This window comes from Balaenoptera acutorostrata, chromosome 5 (genome assembly GCF_949987535.1).
Source record: "Balaenoptera acutorostrata chromosome 5, mBalAcu1.1, whole genome shotgun sequence".
NCBI classification, from domain to species: domain Eukaryota; kingdom Metazoa; phylum Chordata; class Mammalia; order Artiodactyla; family Balaenopteridae; genus Balaenoptera; species Balaenoptera acutorostrata.
In genome coordinates, this window is record NC_080068.1 from 41,025,057 (window position 1) to 41,045,805 (window position 20,749).

The 20,749-nt window shown below is 36.0% G+C and overlaps 1 protein-coding gene across 1 annotated transcript in view; it reads left to right on the forward strand.

The window, feature by feature from the left end:
* MAPK10 (mitogen-activated protein kinase 10) overlaps positions 1-20,749 on the forward strand; it is a 289,939-nt gene that overhangs the window by 261,991 nt on the left and 7,199 nt on the right. The window contains exons 9-10 of the mRNA XM_057546301.1: positions 13,303-13,366; positions 15,064-15,141. Of these exons, the coding sequence (XP_057402284.1) occupies positions 13,303-13,366; positions 15,064-15,141 (142 nt within the window). The remainder of the gene's footprint in view (positions 1-13,302; positions 13,367-15,063; positions 15,142-20,749) is intronic.

The following is a 20,749-nucleotide window of genomic DNA, read 5'->3' on the forward strand; positions in this document are numbered from 1 at the left end:
ATACCATGTTCTTGGATTGGAAGAATCAACATTGTGAAAATGACTATACTACCCAAAGCAATCTACAGATTCAATGCAATCCCTGTCAAATTTTTTACAGAACTAGAACAAAAAATCTTAAAATTTGTATGGAGACACAAAAGACCCCAAAGAGCCAAACCCTCTTGCACTGTTGGTGGGAATGTAAACTGATACAGCCACTATGGAGAACAGTATGGAGGTTCCTTAAAAAACTAAAAATAGAATTACCATATGACCCAGCAATCCCACTAGTGGGCATATACCAGAGAAAACCATAATTCAAAAAGACACATGCACCCCAGTGTTCATTGCAGCACTATTTACAATAGCCAGGACATGGAAGCAACCTAAATGTCCATCGACAGACGAATGGATAAAGAAGTTGTGGTACATATATACAGTGGAATATTACTCAGCCATAAAAAGGAAGGAAATTGGGTCATTTGTAGAGATGTGGATGGATCTAGAGACTGTCATACAGAGTGAAGTAAGTCAGAAAGAGAAAAACAAATATCGTATATTAACACATATATGTGGAGCCTAGAAAAATGGTACAGATGAACTGGTTTGCAGGGCAGAAATAGAGACAAAGATGGAGAGAACAAACGTATGGACACACCAAGGGGGGAAAGTGGTGGGGGGTGTGTGTGTGGTGAATTGGGAGATTGGGATTGACATGTATATGCTAATATGTATAAAATGGATGACTAATAAGAACCTGCTGTATAAAAAAATAAATAAAATAAAATTCAAAAATTAAAAAAAAGTGTATATTTTTAAATAAAATATTTTGGAATAGAAAAAATACTAAATTTTATGTTAAAATACAATAGTATTTCTATAATGACAGTAAAGAATAGGCAAATCAGTTTTCCTTGGTAGAGTTTCTAATTCTGTAACTATGTTTCTTTATTCATTGTGGATTCTTATCCTGGGGCTACTCTACTCATTTACATTAACTAGATGAGTATGATCTCCTCTGGTTAATGTCTCTAGGGTGAATTGTTATTTAGTCATGTGACTGATATAGGAGTGCTGAAGGTCTTTTTATTCCCCTGCTCCTTTTGCTTCAGCTTTGTGACTGTAGGGCAGAGGTGCAAATGGCACATGGCCTTAACAGGCTGACTCAGCAATATTTGTGTTAGCTGTGTTGACTTTTCACCCAGAACGTTTTTCTAGCTCCTTTATAGCTTATTCTTGTCCTATAATGTATGATTGAGGCTAATATGGCCTTTTGCCGTGGAAAGTCTTGCAATAAAAGCTGTTGCTTCTCAGAGTTTTAGGTTAACATTTTTTTCTTTAGAACCTTCCACATGCCATCATCATATCACATATTATGCTGAAATAATCCATTTTTAGGTCTATCTCCCCGACTCCACTGCTCTAATGTTCCTTGAGAGCAGAAATTCCGCTTTACCTACTGAGTGCATCTGTTTGGTATCTTTGTCGTAAACTAATTGGTCGCAAGTCAACTTTGCCGCAAAAGATAAAATAAGTGGTTGACAGTTTGGTTGAGAATTTGGTTTCAATGCCAGTAACAGAGAATACAAAAGAGGTGGCTAGTAATTCACAACAGTCTTAGAGAGCATTAATTACTGATTCTTTAAGTAATTCAAATAAAACAACTTGTTCTCTAACGCTATCTTTACCAAATTTATTGCACAATATTAGAAGTTGGAGGTAAAGGAAGAATCAAGATCCTTCCATCTCCCTCCAACCCAAAATGGTTACCTGAGTCATGATGATTATGTTTCCTAAAAATGGTGAAATTTTGTTGTTGTTTGATAGTGGAGAATGAGATGTAGACAGAATTTTGGTATTTGGCACAGAATCTGACTTAGAAGATTTGGTGAAATATAAGGACTGGGTATGTAACGGAACATTTAAATGTAGTCCAGATGTGTACTACCAGTTATACACGTATTGATAAGAAATAGCGGCATCCCTTGTCTGTTTGTTTTATTTCCAGGGAAATCTGAAGAGACTTAACAGCAGATTTTTTTTTTTTTTACATCATAAAGATATAAATCCACATGGCTCCCTCCATTATTTCATTTAAGTCTTTGCTCAGACGTTATCTTCTCAAAGAAGCCTTGTTGAATGTTTATTGTGTGCTATGTACAGTGTTAGGCTCTGGTGAATGAAGATACAATCTTTGTCTTCAAGATTTTTGTCCCCACAATCTTGTGAGAAGTAAAACCAGTAAATGTTGAGTGATAAGTAGTCCAAATTTTAAGCTTATTGAAGCACATAGAAAAATCTCAACTCAGTAATGTGAATTAGAGAAGGCTCCTTGGAGGGATTAATATCTAAAAAGAAACATGAAGGATACAGCAGGAATTATCCAAATGAAGAAAAAAAGGCAGAAGAAAGGGTTGTGCAAAAAACTCAGAGTTGTGCTTCCCTGGTGGTGCAGTGGTTAAGAATCCGCCTGCCAACGCAGGGGACACAGGTTCGAGCCCTGGTCCGGGAGATCCCACATGCCACGGAGCAACTAATCCCGTGCGCCGCAACTACTGAGCCTGCGCTCTAGAGCCTGCGAGCCACAACTCCTGAAGCCCAGGTGCCTAGAGCCCATGCTCTGCAACAAGAGAAGCCAGTGCAATGAGAAGTGCACAACGAAGAGTAGCCCCCGCTCACCACAACTAGAGAAAGCCCACGTGCAACAACAAAGACCCAACACAACCAAAAATAAATAAGTAAAATAAATAAATTCAAAAAAAAAAAAGAGGGCTAAAAAACTCAGAGTCAAGAGAAGATTGCGAGAGCTGCAGATCTTTGGGAGTGACTCAATGGAGAATGGTAAGGAGAAATTGGGACTGGCAAACAGGGACCAGGTAAGGAAGGAAAACATGATGGAGCATGCACTCTATCCTAAGGGTGAAGGGAAGCCATTCAAAACTACTATATATACCATAAATAATATAAAGGTATATTGTACAGCACAGGGAATATAGCCAATATTTTATAATAACTCTAAATTAAGTATAATCTATAAAAATTATGAATCACTATGTTGTACACCTGAAACTAATATCATATTGTAAATCAACTATACTTCAACTAAAAATTTAAAAAAACCTAGCAAGCAGAACAACAGCATTATCTGATTTGAACTTCTGAAAGATCACTCTATATGCGAAGTGAGACTGGAGTAGAGAAAAGGAAGATGTAAGGCAGGGGGATAAATCGGTAGTAACATAGGTTAGAACTGATGGTGGCCTGAGAATAGACATGAGCAAAAGATTTAAGAGACTTTTAGAAGCTAGCAATCAACATGACTTATAAAGGATTAGATTTAAGGTGTAGGATGGTAGGATTCAAGGATTGCATAGCATATAGTAGTTGGTTAATAAATATATGTTAAATGAATGAATAAAAAAAAGATTTATGACTTGGACACTGGGTGATTGATGGTGCAATTACTCAACCTTTTCAATTAAAGAACCATAGAAAAATTTAACTTCCAAGGAACGGTAAAGAGAATTTCCATTTTCAAGATATGATTTTGATGGTATAAAGCTAATAAATTTGTGACCTAATATCTGAGAAAGCTGTAGAATAGAAGAGAAAAGTAGAGAAAACTGAATTTAACTTCCTTGTTAAGCTACTAGAACATTATTAAATTAAGTTTTAAAATTACATTCATTCACATTATAATTACAATTTGCATTACTAGCTTTTAAAATTTCCTCTGGTCACTTAGTGCTGTGGTGTCTCCAAACAACATTAGTGCTTTCCAAATGTAACAAAGTATAGTACAATGTTTTGCACATTGCAAGTTCTCAAGAGAGCTGTGTTGAATTACCTGTTATACATTTGAAATTAGTTTCCTCTGGAATAAAGCAGCATATGAAACTTTTTCCAGATAATTAAGACTCATTGCAAATTAAGTGACTTGCCCAAGGTCACTTGTCTTCCTAGTATCAGAGTCAAGGGTGCTCTGAGTTCCGTGCTCTTTCCATTGTTCCTGTGAGGAGTTCTGTGACTTATTCAAGAAACTCAGAGTTCTCCTCTCTCTCTTTTCACAAAGGCTGAATGTGATTAAGAGATACAAATCTGGTGTCCACTTTGATTATAATCCACAAATCTCTCTGTTCCTGTTCTTCAAAACCAGAGCACATGATGATTTCTGTTCACAAAACATTTTTTTTCTCCCAAGAAGTAGATATCATTGAAGACTGAGAGGAAATCATTTACTTTCTCTTGAATATTTTCTCTTTCATCTATACACATGAAGCATACTTAGGCAAATGACAAAACTTGCTTTGATTACTGTATAGGAGTGAGAACAGAGGTCTTAATCTTGGCTGCACATTAGAATTACCTGGGGAGTTTTAAAATATCCTGATGCCCAGATCTCACTCCAGGCCAAGTAAATAAAAATCTCTTGGGGTGGGATTCAGGCATCAGCATTTTTAAAACTTCCAGATGATTTCAACCTGCAACCAAAGTGGAGAACCCATGGGTGAGAGCGATTTGATTAAAATGATGAACTCATACTTAATATTTGTCTTTTTTCCAACCACAAGGTGGCAGCATCACAATACAGTGCACACACTGGCCCTTCTATTGAGTGGACTTTGAAATTTATATCCGTAATACTAATTAATAGCTTGTGAGGGTTCCTCCAGCTAGAGACAGCATTGACTTTTTTCCCTGTTGTTCTCTGTTGCTTTGGTTGTTTAAGAAGACTTTTAAATGTATTTATTTCAGCAGGTTAAATTACCATGAACTATATTGTAAGCTATAGTTGGGTGGAAAAATGCAAAAAACATGGATTTTACATTCAGATAGATTTGGGTTTCACTGCTGTCTGTGCCACTTACTGATAGGTTGTTTCATTTCTTTGTACTTCAGTTGTATGCCTAGAAGAGGAGGGTTGTTATATGGACTAAATGAGATAATATATGAAAATCAACTTTGTATGTATGGTACTAAGATGCTGAAGATGTCGAGGATGAAAGTGATAAAGCTGTAATAGAGTCAGTTACACAAAGTCCAGAAAAACCCAGGATACAGTTGTTTTTCACATATGGTCTTTCTTTTCTGTGTGTGGGTCTCTTCTTTTCCTGTGTGTGTCCTATCTTTCGGTTTCCACTGGTGATTATACAAATAAACATGCTCTAGCTGCCTTCATTTTAAAGAAGAATCAAAGTCAGTATTTTTTTTTTCCACACTATTAGCAATGGAAGTACCTTCCACCTTTATAGCCAGGTTTCTGTAAAGAATTAGACTTTGTTTACTCACAATTACTCTCGTTCATTTCTCAAGCCTTGAAATTGCTTTCTCTAAGATCACCAGTGCCCTCCTAAGGCCCAAGTCCAAAGAATATTGGCATCTTGTGCATCTTTGTCATTTGAATAGGCTGAAAATGTCCTCCTGTCTGATACGTTCCCCGCTGATTACTGTGGTGACAGCATTCCTGTTCTCCAGTCACCATTGCTGTCTGAGTTGTTTTCTCCTCCCTTAGAATTGGGGATCCCAGGAGTCCTCTCCTATAGCCCTATTTTCTTTTTTCCATGGGAATTTTTGGTATCTCTGACCAACCCTTAATCTTAATTACTACAAATGACTTTCAAATCTATACATTGTTACATATGGCTGTCCTGAGTTCCAGATCTATAAATCCAACAATAACTCGCATTTAGATTGCTATCTCAAAATTAACATGTTGAATTTTGAACTGGACATATCCCCTGTCACCCAAAATCGATGACTCCTCCTCCTCCCCCCCATCACACCTTTCAATCCATGGCATTACTTTCCACACAGGTGATTGAACCAAATCCCTAGGAGTCATTCTACACACCTCCCTCAGTCTCCTTCAAATCCAAATTGCCAAAGCTTCTCAATTCTTCACCACCCCCTGCAAAATACTTCTCAGTGGTGTTACTCAGTCTCATAAGTAGTCCTAAGTCTCATAAGTTGTCATAAGTCATATTTCTACCTCACACTTCCTCTTTCACACAGATCAGTCTGACTTCTGCACCGAAACAGTTCTCGTTAAGGTCATTAATTGTAGTGTCATTCGTGTTTCCCTGTCCGTTCTCCTTCCCTCCCTTACAGGATGCCCCCTAGAGCACTTCTTCGAATTATCACCTGCACGTGAATCCCCTTCTTGGGCCCTCTTTGGGAACCCAATGCAAGATAGCTTAAAAAAAAAAAAAGAAGAATTAATCAGATTAGTTTCCAGAGATAGATTTTATTAACCTTTTATCCCCCTAATATGGAGTACTTTCAACTCATCATACTTTTAAAGGGCATTTGCTTCATCTGTAGTATTAGATAGTTTAATTTCTATTCAAGAGCACAGACATACTTCCTAAAACCTGTGTAAGCAATTTTTAAAAATCAACTGATGTGTATTACAAGTTTCTCTTTGTCCACTTTTAGAGGCAATTAAATTTCTGGTGATTGGAAACCAAGTCATTGTTTACTGCATAGTAAGGTCACAAAATAGAGAAACATTGTTAACACTGAAAAATAACTATTTTAGTCAATTATTTTGATGATTGTGTGTACTGCTAAACTTGGCAGATTGTTGGTAAGACTGTAAAGCGAACATTGAACCTCATTGTGGATAATGAACTGTTCTTGGTACTACAGAGAATATAAAGTTTTAGAAAAAATTAGAACGTACTAAATGGTGTCATTAGCCAAAGAAAGAAAGAAAGAGGCAAACGAACATATTTAGTGTTATATAAAAAATTATTCTATATAAATGTTTATTTTCCAATCAGGAGGTTAAAATTTTAAGACATTCTATTCATCAGAAATTTTAAATACTTTTGGAAAACTTATTCTATATATGTAGGGTCAGGGAAATTTAAAATTGAATTTTGCACGTTTCCTTAAACAGATTTTGTGATTTAACTTTGTACTAAAATTCAGTCTTCTTGGTTGAAGCCTTGGTTGAATCACGCATCTTTTGGCAATCCTCAAATTGCAAAGGTTAATAAGAAAAAACAAAGCGTGTTTCAATAGGACATAATATCATTTTCTTTGATCCAGCTGCTGAATTAATAGAGAATGCACACACAGAAAGACAATGCTATTTAAAGCTTTCATTGGCATTTTCAACAAGACTGCAAACACACACAGAGAAAAAGTAGAACAAAACCATATTGTATGCTTAATTAGGATGAAAGAAGCAGAAAACAAACAGCAACAACTTGATGATTATCATATGGTCAGAACATGACTGATATGGAAAAAATGTTAATTCAGGGCTCAAAGATGAATAAAAGGAACAACTATGTACAATTTAGGTTTTTCATATCTGGTTCTCATCTCTTTCATATGTGTAGAGGTCCTGATGTTGTCCAAGATATTTTAACAAAAAGCATTTCAGAATATGTGTTGACTGCTTGGGTGATAATTGCCAAGTCTAGCTACATGTGTAGACTGACGGAAAATTGGAGCAGAAATCAGAGTGGTAGGCTCAAATTTGTCGTTAATGAAAATCTTTTGTGAGTGTTGAATTATTCAGTTTAGCACGTCTTTAACCCTAAGAATTCCTTCATTCCATCTTTTCTTATAAGAAAGCATACATTTTATCCCTAAGTCTGCCACTAGTTAACTCTATGACCATGGACAAATCACTTATGATCTCTGAGTTTTCATATTCTCATTTGTAAATTGAACAAGGGTGGCACTAGATAATCTGTCAACTCTCTTCCACCACTAACATTCTATGATGCTGTTGAAAACAGGATTATCTTGAAGATTAAGGAAAGAATAAATTCATACATTTTACTTAGTGAAGACATATCACTTAAATATATGATATAAAATGATATAAAATGAAGTTGCAAGAGAGAGCAACTTCGACCTTGGGAGAATCAATTAGGAATTTGAATAGATACTGATTAAAAAGATCTTTTTGTCAAGAAATCAAGTCCAGCAGTAAGAACTCAAGAGAATGCCCCCCCCAAAAATCTGTATTCCTCAATCCTAATTTTCTTATGTAGAACTGTACTCTTTTATGTATTTTTTGGCAAGAGCCACATTTTTTATCTGAGTTTTACATTCCTAAAAGTGGAGAAAATGGAAGTAAATGCTAACATGATGTCCTAGAGCAGGAAAGGATACAGCTGCAATTGTTGAGACTCCAGTGGTAGAAAAATGCTGCAATTCAGTTGTTTTCTCCATCCTCCCATTGCCGTATAACTTAGATCCCTAATATGCATGTTTCAACATTGCCATATAGGATGCTCACATAATTATCATCCCAACACTTATAAGAGTGAAGGAGCTGAGGGCTATTAATAACTACAAGGACAGCAAGTACAAACTGGGACTGTTTTGGGCAAATTTAGACATACAGTCACCCTATTTGCTTATCTTTCTATTTCTTGTTTTATAAAGATTTTGATTTAAATATTGTTTAGATACTGTTTCATTATCCCTTACTTTAGATTCAACTCAATTACTATTTGCTCTGAATTATTCTTTAAATTCTTTAAATTAAATTAAACTTTTAGTCAAATTTCTATCATTAATTAGCTATGTGACTTCAAGATATTTTTTAAAATTTTCTTTGAATCTTAGTTTCCTGACCTGAGGATTATAAGGGTATATATAAAGAGCCTAGCATAGAATCTCTTCTCTAAAAAAAAGTGGCCTCCCTTAATTGGAGAAGAGTGCTTTTCATTTATCAAGCCCTCAAAGATAGTTGGGAGAGCAGATCTAAGAGCATATAAGTACCTTTTTTTTTTTTTTTCAGTGTCACAATCTGTTCTGCAGTTCCTTTTTGTTTATTTGTTTATTCATATCCCATATCCATGTTAGCACTGAAGATATGTCTTCTATATTGTTCCAGTGTTTTAGGTGCTAGCTCATATTGATGTCCCCCACCAAGAGCTGACCTGGATCTTTCTGGGTGTGGTGGCAATTCTGAGGTTTGGAAACCTTTGTGGATTTCAGAAGCATGTTTTCTATCATGCCTTTCTGGTGCCTTGAAAGCCAAAATCTTTATTTGTTTCATTTCCAAGAAACTTCCAGTTCCTCTTGTTGAAACTCTCTGATCACTTCTATAACATTATAATATTCTCATTCTCCATGATTTCTGTAAATGTTCCTTTCTCCTCCCCCTCATCCTCCCTCTTTGACTTATCTTCCTCTGGTCAACCTTTAAACTCTGGTGTCTGTTAGGGGTTCACTTCGGCCCTATACTCTTCCTACCTGCATACTCTCCGTGGGTGACCTCATCCACTGCCATGATTTCAGCAAACACCTCTTGCTGATAGTCTCAAATCTATACATCTCTAGCCAACAGCATTCCTGTGAACATCAGATCATATATTTGATTATCAAATAGACATCTCTGCCAACATAGCACTTAGTCTCATTTCCCTTTTTCCATTCTATATTTTTAGTTGGTTCCACTAATATTGCCATTGTCCAGCTACTCAGCTTAGAAATCTGGGAGTCATTCTTCTTTCCCATCATGCACATTCAATCAAAAACAAAATTCTACCAATTTTATTTATTAATATTTATTAAGTATTCTGGAATCCATATTTTCTACCCATTTTTACCTTCCCTACCCCAGTCAGACCTTTTAATTTTTTTCTAGATCATCCATCAGCTCCCTGACTCTTCTTTCTGAATTCAGTTTGTGTTTTTCTTCAATCCGGCTGTAAATTTGGCCATACCATTCTATTGCATTCTTCAGTGGTTTCTCCCCCATTAGGAAGAAGTCTTCATTCCAATCATGGTAACCAAATCTATCCTTGATCCAGCCTTTCCCTGACCCATCTACTTCTCTATTCACGGCTCTTATCTCTTGTCACTTCTGACCAACCACATAAGTTATACTTCATAATAACAGAACTGCTTCCAGTTCTCTTTGCATGTGTGTGCACTGGAGTAGAGAAGCACACCTCCCACCACTACCACCACCAACCTCACCACCACCACGACTACTACCACCAGCACCATTCTGTTCTCTAGCTTCTGTGGCCTAGAGTCATCTTTTTCTCCTTCCCTTTTTATCTTGTCAATATCCAAGACATCTTTTGCTCACTGAACTAGTACAGGTGTCACCTACTCCAAAAAGAAAAAGGTTTTGTTACAGTTTTGTTACAGTTTCTTCACTCTGCTCCCATATACCACCTACATATTTCTTTTATTTATCATGTTGTGTATTAATTATCTGTTTTGCATAAGTTTTACCCCACTAAATTGTGAGCTCCTTGAGGTCAGCAGTCACGTTATTCAGTTTTGAAATCTCAATTTCTAATATAGCTTAGCATATACTAGGTGCCCCAAACCTTAATTGAATGAATGAATTTAATTAATCAATTAATTAATTCTAATATTTACTAACTCATAGTGACTCATATTTGGCCATGTGTTTATCTTATTTAATTGAAACAAATAGTATATTTATATACAGTGCCAACAATATAAAGCACATCTAATCCATGATTGTTTATGCAATCCATATAAATTCCTCTAAGAATTTAAATCAGGGAAGTAGAGCCCAAATCTTCCAAAATAGTAGAAAGGGAATCTCTAGTCTCGAAGAATATTCAAAAGCATGCAAATCATAATCTCTAATAGCTCTCCATAAATTATCCTTAGTTTCTTCTCACCCTTAATTTTCTCACATCTCAAATTGTTCTAATCTACTAAACTCTCCTAAAATACTCTCTGGGGCCCTTCTCATTATACCCACTCCTCATTTCTTTTTTATTTAGACTGTTACCTAGCAAGAGAGAATCCTTCCTATTTAATAAAGTGGGGAAAGGAACAACAGAGCAGTAGACCACTAGCTTCTCTTTAGCAGGGAGGGGCAGAGAGTGTTATAGACCACTGCATGCTGACAATTGCTGTCTGAGCACATATATATATGTGTTTGAATACGACATTACTCTCTTTGGATTATTTGTCAATTACTATTTTATATTGTTATGAGGAAGACATCTTTATGTGAAGTACTCTTCCACTGCAGGTGATTGAATCCTCTCTTAAAACAAAAAAACAAAAAAAACCCAAACAAACCCTGAACATGTAGCCCTTTCAACCATAACTATAATGCAAGTGTGTTTAGAACAGTCCTCTTGGTTTATTGAAAGGAGAAATCTTAGACTCAGTACTTTGCTTTCTTTCTTTGTAGCTTGCGTTTAGAGTCTATTACTTCGTGCTTTCTACATCAGCAACAGCTGTATGCTGAAGCTCCAAGGAAAACCTCTCTCAAATAGTTCTGTTGCAAAGAGAAAATAACATTTACAGACTTTGACAGGAACTATACCCTTGAGCCATGTTTAATTTTGAAACTTGAATGGAAAAGTCCACTGCATGGAGAAGTCAGCTGCACAGGATCCTGAGCTGAGTCTATTGTTAGAAGAGGCGCCAACAATGCACAGAGCTCTGGGTGGGGCGTGAGCTCTGAGAACTGTGCACACTGGCCTGCGGGGGGCCTGGACAAGGCCCACTTAGACGAGGACCTCACCACAGCTTTATACAAGCTCAGGAAGAGGCAAAGCAGAAAACCTACCACTTGGTGAAGCATCTTTACATAACCAGAGTTTGGCTTTGCATTAGCTTACTTAGATGACAGTTTCACAGATTTTCAAAAATAACTTCGTTTTACTCATTCACTCATTAAATCATCATATTCCTATAATTGGGAAGTTCTTTATAGTTTGGGGTAGAAGGTCCTCCCTCAGTCAGGTCCCGGGGGCAGTGCCCGATCATCCCAGTGCCCTTAACTTTATATAGTCAGTGTTTCTGTGTCCTCACTAGTGTCATGGGGTGGGGTGGGGTCTTGTTCTGTTTAGCTCTTTCAGTAAAGGCTACTCAGTCAGCCATATCTGAATCCCAGTAGCTGGTTTAAAGCCTTCTGTCCCAGTAACGATCACAGGTTTTAAAGGAATGTCTGGCCTCATCAGTAGATGTTTCTCAGTAATTCAGTATTGTGTTAAATTGCCCTACCACGACTAATCAGAGTCTTTCATTTTCATGTCCAGCTACTTCTGTAGTATGTGAGGCTGCCCCAGCATATTAGGGCTAGGACGAGTATTCATGTCCGTTATGATTCAGGCTACCAGAGATTCTGCATGCAGTAAAGAAGAACCATTGTGGTATTAGGGTGCTGCTCCCAGGCCAAAGAACCTCCCACAGAAGTCAGAAGCTGTCTCTGAAGATATTGTCCGAAGTGTTCCTACAACAGCCATTTTTGAGGGATGCTGTCCTAATAGACCTGAGTCACTTTATTGAGTAACTGTTAGTTTCTTACAAAAAATGGCTGCTTTTGGAGTGTTGGACAACATGAATTCTGGGACCCCATCTCATGACACCAGACATTTTGCAGCTCTTCTTTGCCCTGAAGCCATTATTAGCCAATATACCTCCTCAACTCCTTCTCTCTCACCTCTATTTTTCCAAGAGATTTTTTTTCTTTCCGTGTTACTTGAGCTGAGTTGGAGCTACTCTATGTCACCGTGATAGATTTCCCTAGGTCCAAACATTGGGAGGAAGAGGTCAGGGAATCTATCTGAGACCTTCCTTCCTGGAAGGCACCTGGATTTGTGAAAATTTCTCCTTTTCCAAGTCCAAATTCCTCATAGCAAGAGAAATGCTGATTCAATGTTAAACTAAAGGTCCTGTCACATCATTTCTCCTAGAGAGGGTTAACTCAGGGGCCACTCAGGGGTTCGAGGTGACACATCTCTCTAGGCAACTGGCAGCTGCTTCTGCCTGAGGGGGGAAAATGTCTTAAACCATTTAAATATAGGGCACACAGCTATGTATAAAGATGTTTTATGATGCTTCACACACAAAAAAAATTGATTAGATCTAAATATTTCTTTACACTGGGAACTAGTACTACGATCTGTTGAGATGTATTAAAGAGTCTTTTTCACAGGGGTCTAAAATGGAACAAAATCTTATCAGTCTGGGATAGTTTTAGTAGGGTTCTATTATAGGGCTAGTGAATGGAGGAAATAGCCTCTGGGTCCTTGTAATCAAGTGTCTTGTTTGCTTTTTAAAGACTGAATATTAATTGCTTACACTTGAGTTCTGAATCAGAAGGTTTTGGGAAGTGAGCTCTCAGGATTTGGATTCTGCTGGCTTATTTGGCATATAAATGAATCCTTCATAAATTTGTGGGGAAATTTTAACTTCTGTACCACTGTAATTACTCCACAATTTATATGAGATTCTGATCACCACTAAAATCAATGAATAGCAAAATATTCTCGTGCATTGTAAGAGTTTAGTTATTTTTAGTTTATTACGGAAGGTTTATTGTCTGTTTTTATTCTGCAGCCCCCACCCCAGATATACGACAAACAGCTGGATGAAAGAGAACACACCATTGAAGAATGGAAAGGTGACCCTACTGTTTAAATAAGTGTACCTTTTGCTTTATTGAAACTCAGAAAACATCTTTAAGGCTTTTCCTTTTAAAACAATTTAGTAACAGATGATTTTCTAAGTGCTATCCTCTTAGACCATTTTCAAAGCTCCTAAAACTTCATCTACCTTTTCATACTAATAACAGTATTGCATTTACTCAAGAATGAAAGGACTTAATTACTGACACTTTTTAAAAAAATAGTACTGATTGTCAAAATATTTGTCATGGTGGAGGGCAAACTTTAATTCAAAATTTCAGAATTAAACATTCCATGTTTGTACATAAAATTATCACATAAAATGGATAAAATTATGCCTGAGATGGTTTTAGTCATCATAGAATAAAAGATAGTGAATATATAAATTCATTCACTTGATTTATAGGACTTGAAAATTTAAATGAAAATTCATGTATCTGAGTGGCTTATTCTCCTTTAAAGTAAGAAAAGAGTGAATACATTAACTTTTTTTTCAAGAAAACTTTTTCAAACACATACTGCATGATCAAGGTCATACTCAGGGTAAGACAAGGTAGAGAAGAATTGTTCCACTAACATAAATAACCACAGAGTAGAATAAATATGATAAAGCCAAATGCAGATTATAACACATGATTAGGTCATTATGAGGAGGAACATAAAGGGAAGATCTGAAGGGAAGAAACATTTGCGCTACCTTGAAAGAATTAATAATTATAAGTTTGGAAAAGAAAAAAAATTGAGGAAAATACCAGAATGAAGATATAAGAGGAAACCAAAGGGTAAGAATGAGCAAAAAGTGTTATAAAGTTAGTAAAGAGAATCCCCTGTTCAAGAGGTCATGTTGGAAAGTATGGAAAAATAAGCACATATAAACAGTAGATCAAGTAAAAAAAAAGATGAGAATGATAGACAGAAAAATACTTGATTTGATCTAAATAAGGACCAGAAGGCACTCAGGGGTTCAAGATTAGGTAAGTGATAGGGTATAAATATCACTTGAGGAGGATGGACATAGACTAAATTCTGAAAAACTGAAGAAATACCTGTAAAGGATGATGATTATATAAATTGTAAGCCACTGCAAAGCACAAATGAATGGCACAGAATAATTTGTAGCTAAAAGATATAAAGTAAAAAGTAATGAAGATATACATATTATTAATTCTAGTAATGAAAAAGCCAGAAATGGATGCAAGTTTGGGAATAAATATAATACTTTTTTAATGTTGGATTTTATGCAAGTTTAGTTTTGCAAATCCAAGATTTGAATCTAGCAAAAAGATGAATAAGAGTTGGAAAACTGATAGAAAGTAACAATTTAAAGCCACAAGAAGAATATGTATATCTCTTAGGAAGTGAACATAAAAGAAAAATGGAGGTTCAAAACTGAGCCATTAAAATTCATAAGAGGTAAAATTAGAATGCATCAGAAATCTCCCAAAGAGTTCAGAAAACAAGTAACGTGTACTCTTCATACATTTTCTTGGTCAAATGCTTTATTGAGCACCTACTTTTGCCAGGCTCTGTGTTATTGCAGGAAAATGTAGAAATAGAAGAGTAAAGAAATTCCACTTGGTTTATAATTTACTCAGCCCCATCAAAATGTTATTACTTGTCATTAACTAATGAATCTTCTCTTTGGGTTAAGGAGAAAATTGATTTTTATAACACTGATAACTGTTTCTTACAGAACTTATTTACAAGGAAGTCATGAGTTCAGAAGAAAAGACTAAGAATGGCGTTGTGAAAGGACAGCCTTCTCCTTCAGGTACTCACTCTCAGTGAATAACCAATAAACCAATACTCGTGTATTTTTCTTGGCCTTAAGGAGAGATTGCGGTCAATAACATTGCCAATAGAGCACATGAACTAATATCACATGACTGTTTTTCCCTCTAATGATTTTAGTTTTATTCCTTTTGGTGTTTAGTGTGGCATTCATTCTGATTATTCTGATTATAATGACCTAGCACAAGAGTTCTTTCAGAACTTATTTTAAGATAATAAGGAATCTTAAAGAAATGTTAGCATGGGCTGGTTAAAGGGTAACTGCACCTCATCAAAATTCAGAGCCATGATGCCCTCTTGACCACCAAGTCAATGTAGAGTTCAGGAATCCCTCCAGCCAAAACCTTTTCCTTCATTCACTCTAATGTTTGCATTCTTCCCAAGGTTGATGTAACCATAGTTGAAGCCTTAACCAAGATGGGATCCAATTAGTCAGCATAGAAAATCTTTCAGTTTGCAATCTACAGAATCTAACACAAATTTGTACATATACATATTTTACTGATCTTACTAATGTGCTTTAGAATTATTTGAGGTAATTTACTTACACTTATTAATGCTAATATATTTTTCCTAAGACTTATGCTTTGAATAGAAAGAGAATATCTTTAGATTTAAACAACACTCAGATCATGCTGGCAGAAATGTAGGCTGCAAATTATTAGTTTAGAGGAAAATATACCTGGTGTCCTACCTTTGATGTATAATTTTTTCCCATGCACTTTATTTTTTCATTTCCATCTTTATTTATTTTTTTATACTTTTTATTGGAGTAGAGTTGATTTACAATGTTGTGTTAGTTTCAGGTGTATAGCAAAGTGAATCAGTTATACATATACATATATCCACCCTTTTTTAGATTCTTTTCCCATATTGGTTATTATAGAGGTTTGAGTAGAGTTCCCTGTGCTATACAGTAGGTCCTTGTTAGTTATCCATTTTAAATACAGTAGTGTGTATATATCAATCCCAATCTCCCAATTTATCCCTCCCCTCCCTTTCCCTCCTGGTAACCATAAGTTTGTTTCTACATTTGTGACTCTATTTCTGTTTTGTAAATAAGTTCATTTGCACCATTTTTTTTTTTTTAGATTCCACAAATAAGTGATATCATGTGATATTTGTCCTTCTCTGCCTGACTTACTTCACTCAGTATGACAATCTCTAGGTTCATGTTGCTGCAGATGGCATTATTTTGTTCCTTTTTATGGCTGAGTAATATTCCACTGTATATATGTACTACATCTTCTTTATCCATTCATCTGTCAATGGGTATTTAGCTTGCTTCCCTGTCCTGGCTATTGTGAATAGTGCTGCAATGAACATTGGGGTGCATGTGCCTTTTTGAATTATGGTTTTCTCAGGGTATATGCCCAGGAGTGGGATTGCTGGGTCATATGGTAGTTCCATATTTAGTTTTTTAGGGAACTTCCATAGTCTTCTCCATAGTGGTATGGAGGTTCCCATGCACTTTAGCTTGCTTCAGGAAACAGGTAGGATGAATTAATCAATTCTTCACACTGATAACTGCTCTTTAGTTTGTACCCACAGCCACTATGATGCCCAGACAGATGCAATTCTTGTATGACCTGCGTTTCTCACCTCTAGATTTGAGGAAATGTCCAATTCTATCTCATCTTCCCTTTCCTCAAAGAGGGTTAAGGGAATCATTGGGGTTGGTAGTCTACCCACACTATTTATTCAGCCTAGCATCCATATCGATACAGGTCTGTAGAAGCTGCTTCTAACTTACCTGCATGTTCCATCTGCTGCTGATTAAAGAACCCAAAGCCTGAATCCTACAGCCTCAAGATACCACCTGCTAAGGCAGAAAGACTCCTTACCTTAAGATTTCCCATAATGGCCAAAACATATTTTCTTACAATCATTAAGAAGACGAAATACCAGGATCCAGTGAAGGGTGACCTAGCATCTCAGGCTGGGACTGGACAAGTTTAGCAGAGTGTCATCTTTATTTCAAATTATCATTAATTCATCTCTTTTCCTTTTTTCAAAGAGCTCAGAATCATGCCACCCACTCCAGAACACCCCATCTTCTGCTCGTTTCCTCCTCCACTTTCCCCTTGGCCCCAACCAGGTCTCCACAGCAACTAATCTGTGATGACATAAAAATTCATAATTCTCTTTTCAATACTTTCACAACACTTCTACAAAAGTCTTCTTATTCCCATGATTCATTTTATGCAAACTGTACAGCTCAGAGTGGGAAAAATGGGATTAGAAATGGTACAAGTGAGATCAATTAATCATTAATTCATGAATGGTCTGCCATATGAAGAAAGATTTAAGTATTTGGTAAAGGAACAAAGTTTGTATGTTATTAAGGCCTAATTCTTTAATCATTAAAACCATAATTCTTATGCAAAAATAAAGTGATTGCATGAAGAAGTTTCTTTTAACTCATTAATGAGGGTAATGGCAGAATAACAGTTCCATGAAGATATGAGAAATTAGGATTTACATAGTCTGTGGAAAAAAGAACACTGAAATAAGATTACTAAATTAAATCAAAACTTGTAAATGTCCTACAGGGCAACCAAACCTATCTTTGTAGTTATCTTTTCTACCAGGCAGAAAAAAAAAAAAACAGAGTTTCACTTTATCAGCTTTCTACGAGTTTACAGTGTTGTAAAACATCTGGACCCTAATCAATTGAGAATATTAAGTCCAAAAAGTTATGTTCCACAAAACAGTCAGATGACCCTTAGGAGGGCTTGTTAAAAAATGCTCAAGTATGATATTAAAAAGTTACATGCTCATTTTTTGCACTAATCCCAAGTGTTGGATAATTTTCCTGAACAGTGTCTAAGGCTATTGACATAAATAATTTCTACATGCTCTGAATAGATGAACCTGAGTCCTGACCGAGTAAATCCTTTTTTAAGTTTGCAAGAAATACATTTAAGGTTAATAAGGCCGAAGACTAGGTTACAGAGCAGTTTGTTATTTCTGGAATGACTGGAAAATAAATGCATTCCACTACAATATTTAATGATGAATATAACTAGTCATAGAGAAATTAAAATATTGGCCAGAATGCATGAGATTGCTGCCAATTCAGATTCAATTTGTTTAAAATCAAACACATCCTCTCTATTTAGATTCACCCACTCAGCAGTAAATTTTTTTCTCAACTTTCCCATTTCTATTAATGGCAGCTCTATTTTCTTAGCCTCCCAGCCTGAAACCCCTGATTGATCTTTTACTCCATACTCACCTTATGACTGAGTCATTTTCTACATACTAAAAATTTTGTTTGCTGGATGTCTTACATCTAATTACCATGCCTTTCCTTTAACATCATTATGATTGAAGTTTTCCTGAAATAATTTTCCAGACTTCAGTCTCTACCTAAGTTGATATTTCAAAACTATAGGTTTGAGCAATAATTCCACTGATCAGTGCCTCCAATGGCTTTGCATCACTTATAATTTAAGCCTAGTAACCTCTCCCTGACATGGACAGCCCTCTGTAATCCACGTTTTTCCACCTTTCATACTACACCCATTCTAGGCTCCTGTATTACCATTGTCTTACTTGACTGGATCCCCACCTTTTGGAATGCTGCCCATTCATAAGTATTCTCTTATTGAATACCACCTTGTTCCAAAATATTTTTTATATCTGTTCCAAAAGACTTTTCATATCTTCCCAAAGAATAGGATCTTTTCTTCATATGGGTCCTACTAGTACCTGTATTTTAAACATAGTCTTATTACCCTTATTGATTGAAATTCACTGAAAAGAAAGGTGGTATGTATTCACCTTTGCGTATCATGCAGTGCCTGAGTGTTGTACCTTGCACATAATATTAGCTTGATAAATATTTGAAAATTGCTGCTCAGGTCCTCCCTCAGCATGTTTCTTGGTGCTATTCCAAAGACAGAATTCAGGACAGGATTATAACTTTAATATAGTATGCGATTCAGTATGTTCTTATGCCAGTAAATATTTATTCACCGTATTAATCACCATGAAGATAAACGAACCAAGTATCAGTACATAAATTGTTGCTTTTGGCATTTGCTCATGCTTCAGATAAAGGTTTGCTGCTTTCAGGTGGTTGTTTGATTTATCCATTTTTAGAAATGCATATTCCTGAATTTCTTTTGCACGCCTGTTTAGTTTAATATGTTAATGATTAATTATAAAATATGCCACATAGGCTCTATGTGCATGTGAGAAGGCCAAACTATTTTTTAACCATTCCAACTACCTGTAACAATACTAAATTATCTACCTTCTACGCATGCTCTAAACTATAGTTGACTGGCTTAAACAATTTATAGTTAAAATGATTGTGGATTCAGTCTTTCACTACATGATTTTAAAGGAAAATATTCCTGGCTTAATTTTGAGAAATCATATGTATAATATATATTATATGACATATTTGTGTCTGCTGTATTTGTGTGCATAATGTGGAGACATAGAATAGCCATGTGCTAGAGTTGACTCTTCCAGCTCATGAGAGCCACGTGTATACATCCAACTATGAGTTTTTTGACCTCATATTGTAGCTTGAAATCTACCACGCAGGATTTAAGACATAGAAATTGGCCGACTCTACAAATCAAGGCATTCCTCCCCCCTGGAGAGCCAATTGTTAAATTTTTATTGGAACACTACTGTGTGTGTGTGTGTGTGTGTGTGTGTGTGTGTTTGTGTGTGTGTGTGTGTGTGTGTGTGTGTGTGCATGGTATATATGCTGGAAAGAAAAAGCAATTACCAAGAAAACTTTTGAAAAGTCAGCTTTTTTTGCATTCTTCATTATAGTCACCTTTTCTCATTAATGTTGCATATCACATTTTATTTTGTAAATAGCTAGGATGAAGTAATATTACAACATAGACTCCCTTAATATTCAGTCACAGCAATGCTGGGAGCCCCGCAGCAAGGGAATAAGTTAATGCAGTTTCTCAGTGACAAAATTGTTCTAATACCCAAACTCATGTTTTAGTGATGCTTTTAAAATATAAATAGGAAGTTAAATGTTCATTTGCCTAATAATACATAGGTTTGAAATTTATTGATGGAATTGTATATCAATAAGAAATAAATCTAAACCTCAGATACATTTCTAAATAAATAATTGTACTCCCTTCTGCTATCTGATTTCACTTGAACAGTGATTTATTTTCAAGAATAGCATGGCTGCTTGCTTTCTGAATTGATTTGTAAAGATTGCTGAGGGAATAGCAGTCCGTGAATATAAATAAATTTTCATCTAAAAGTATTTGTTATAGAATGTTAGAGCTAGAACAGACTAGGAGGTCATCTAACTCTCAGTCTGTTCACCGCCTCATTGTGCCTGAGAAGTAAACCTCCCACAAGTAACAATGACTCGCCAAGATAGGGATGTTTAACATCAGGATGGGTAGAGATTTTTTAGAAACTCTACATGGAAGATAAAGCTCTTCAGGTGATTTTAACATATAGCCCCTCCCCCTCCATATTCTGCACCCCATGGGAGTGTATCCCTCCCAATTAGTCACAGATCTAGTCCAACAATTTTTTTACTTAAAAACCTCAGCCCCAAACAAATTGAAGCTGAAGATCATGAAGAC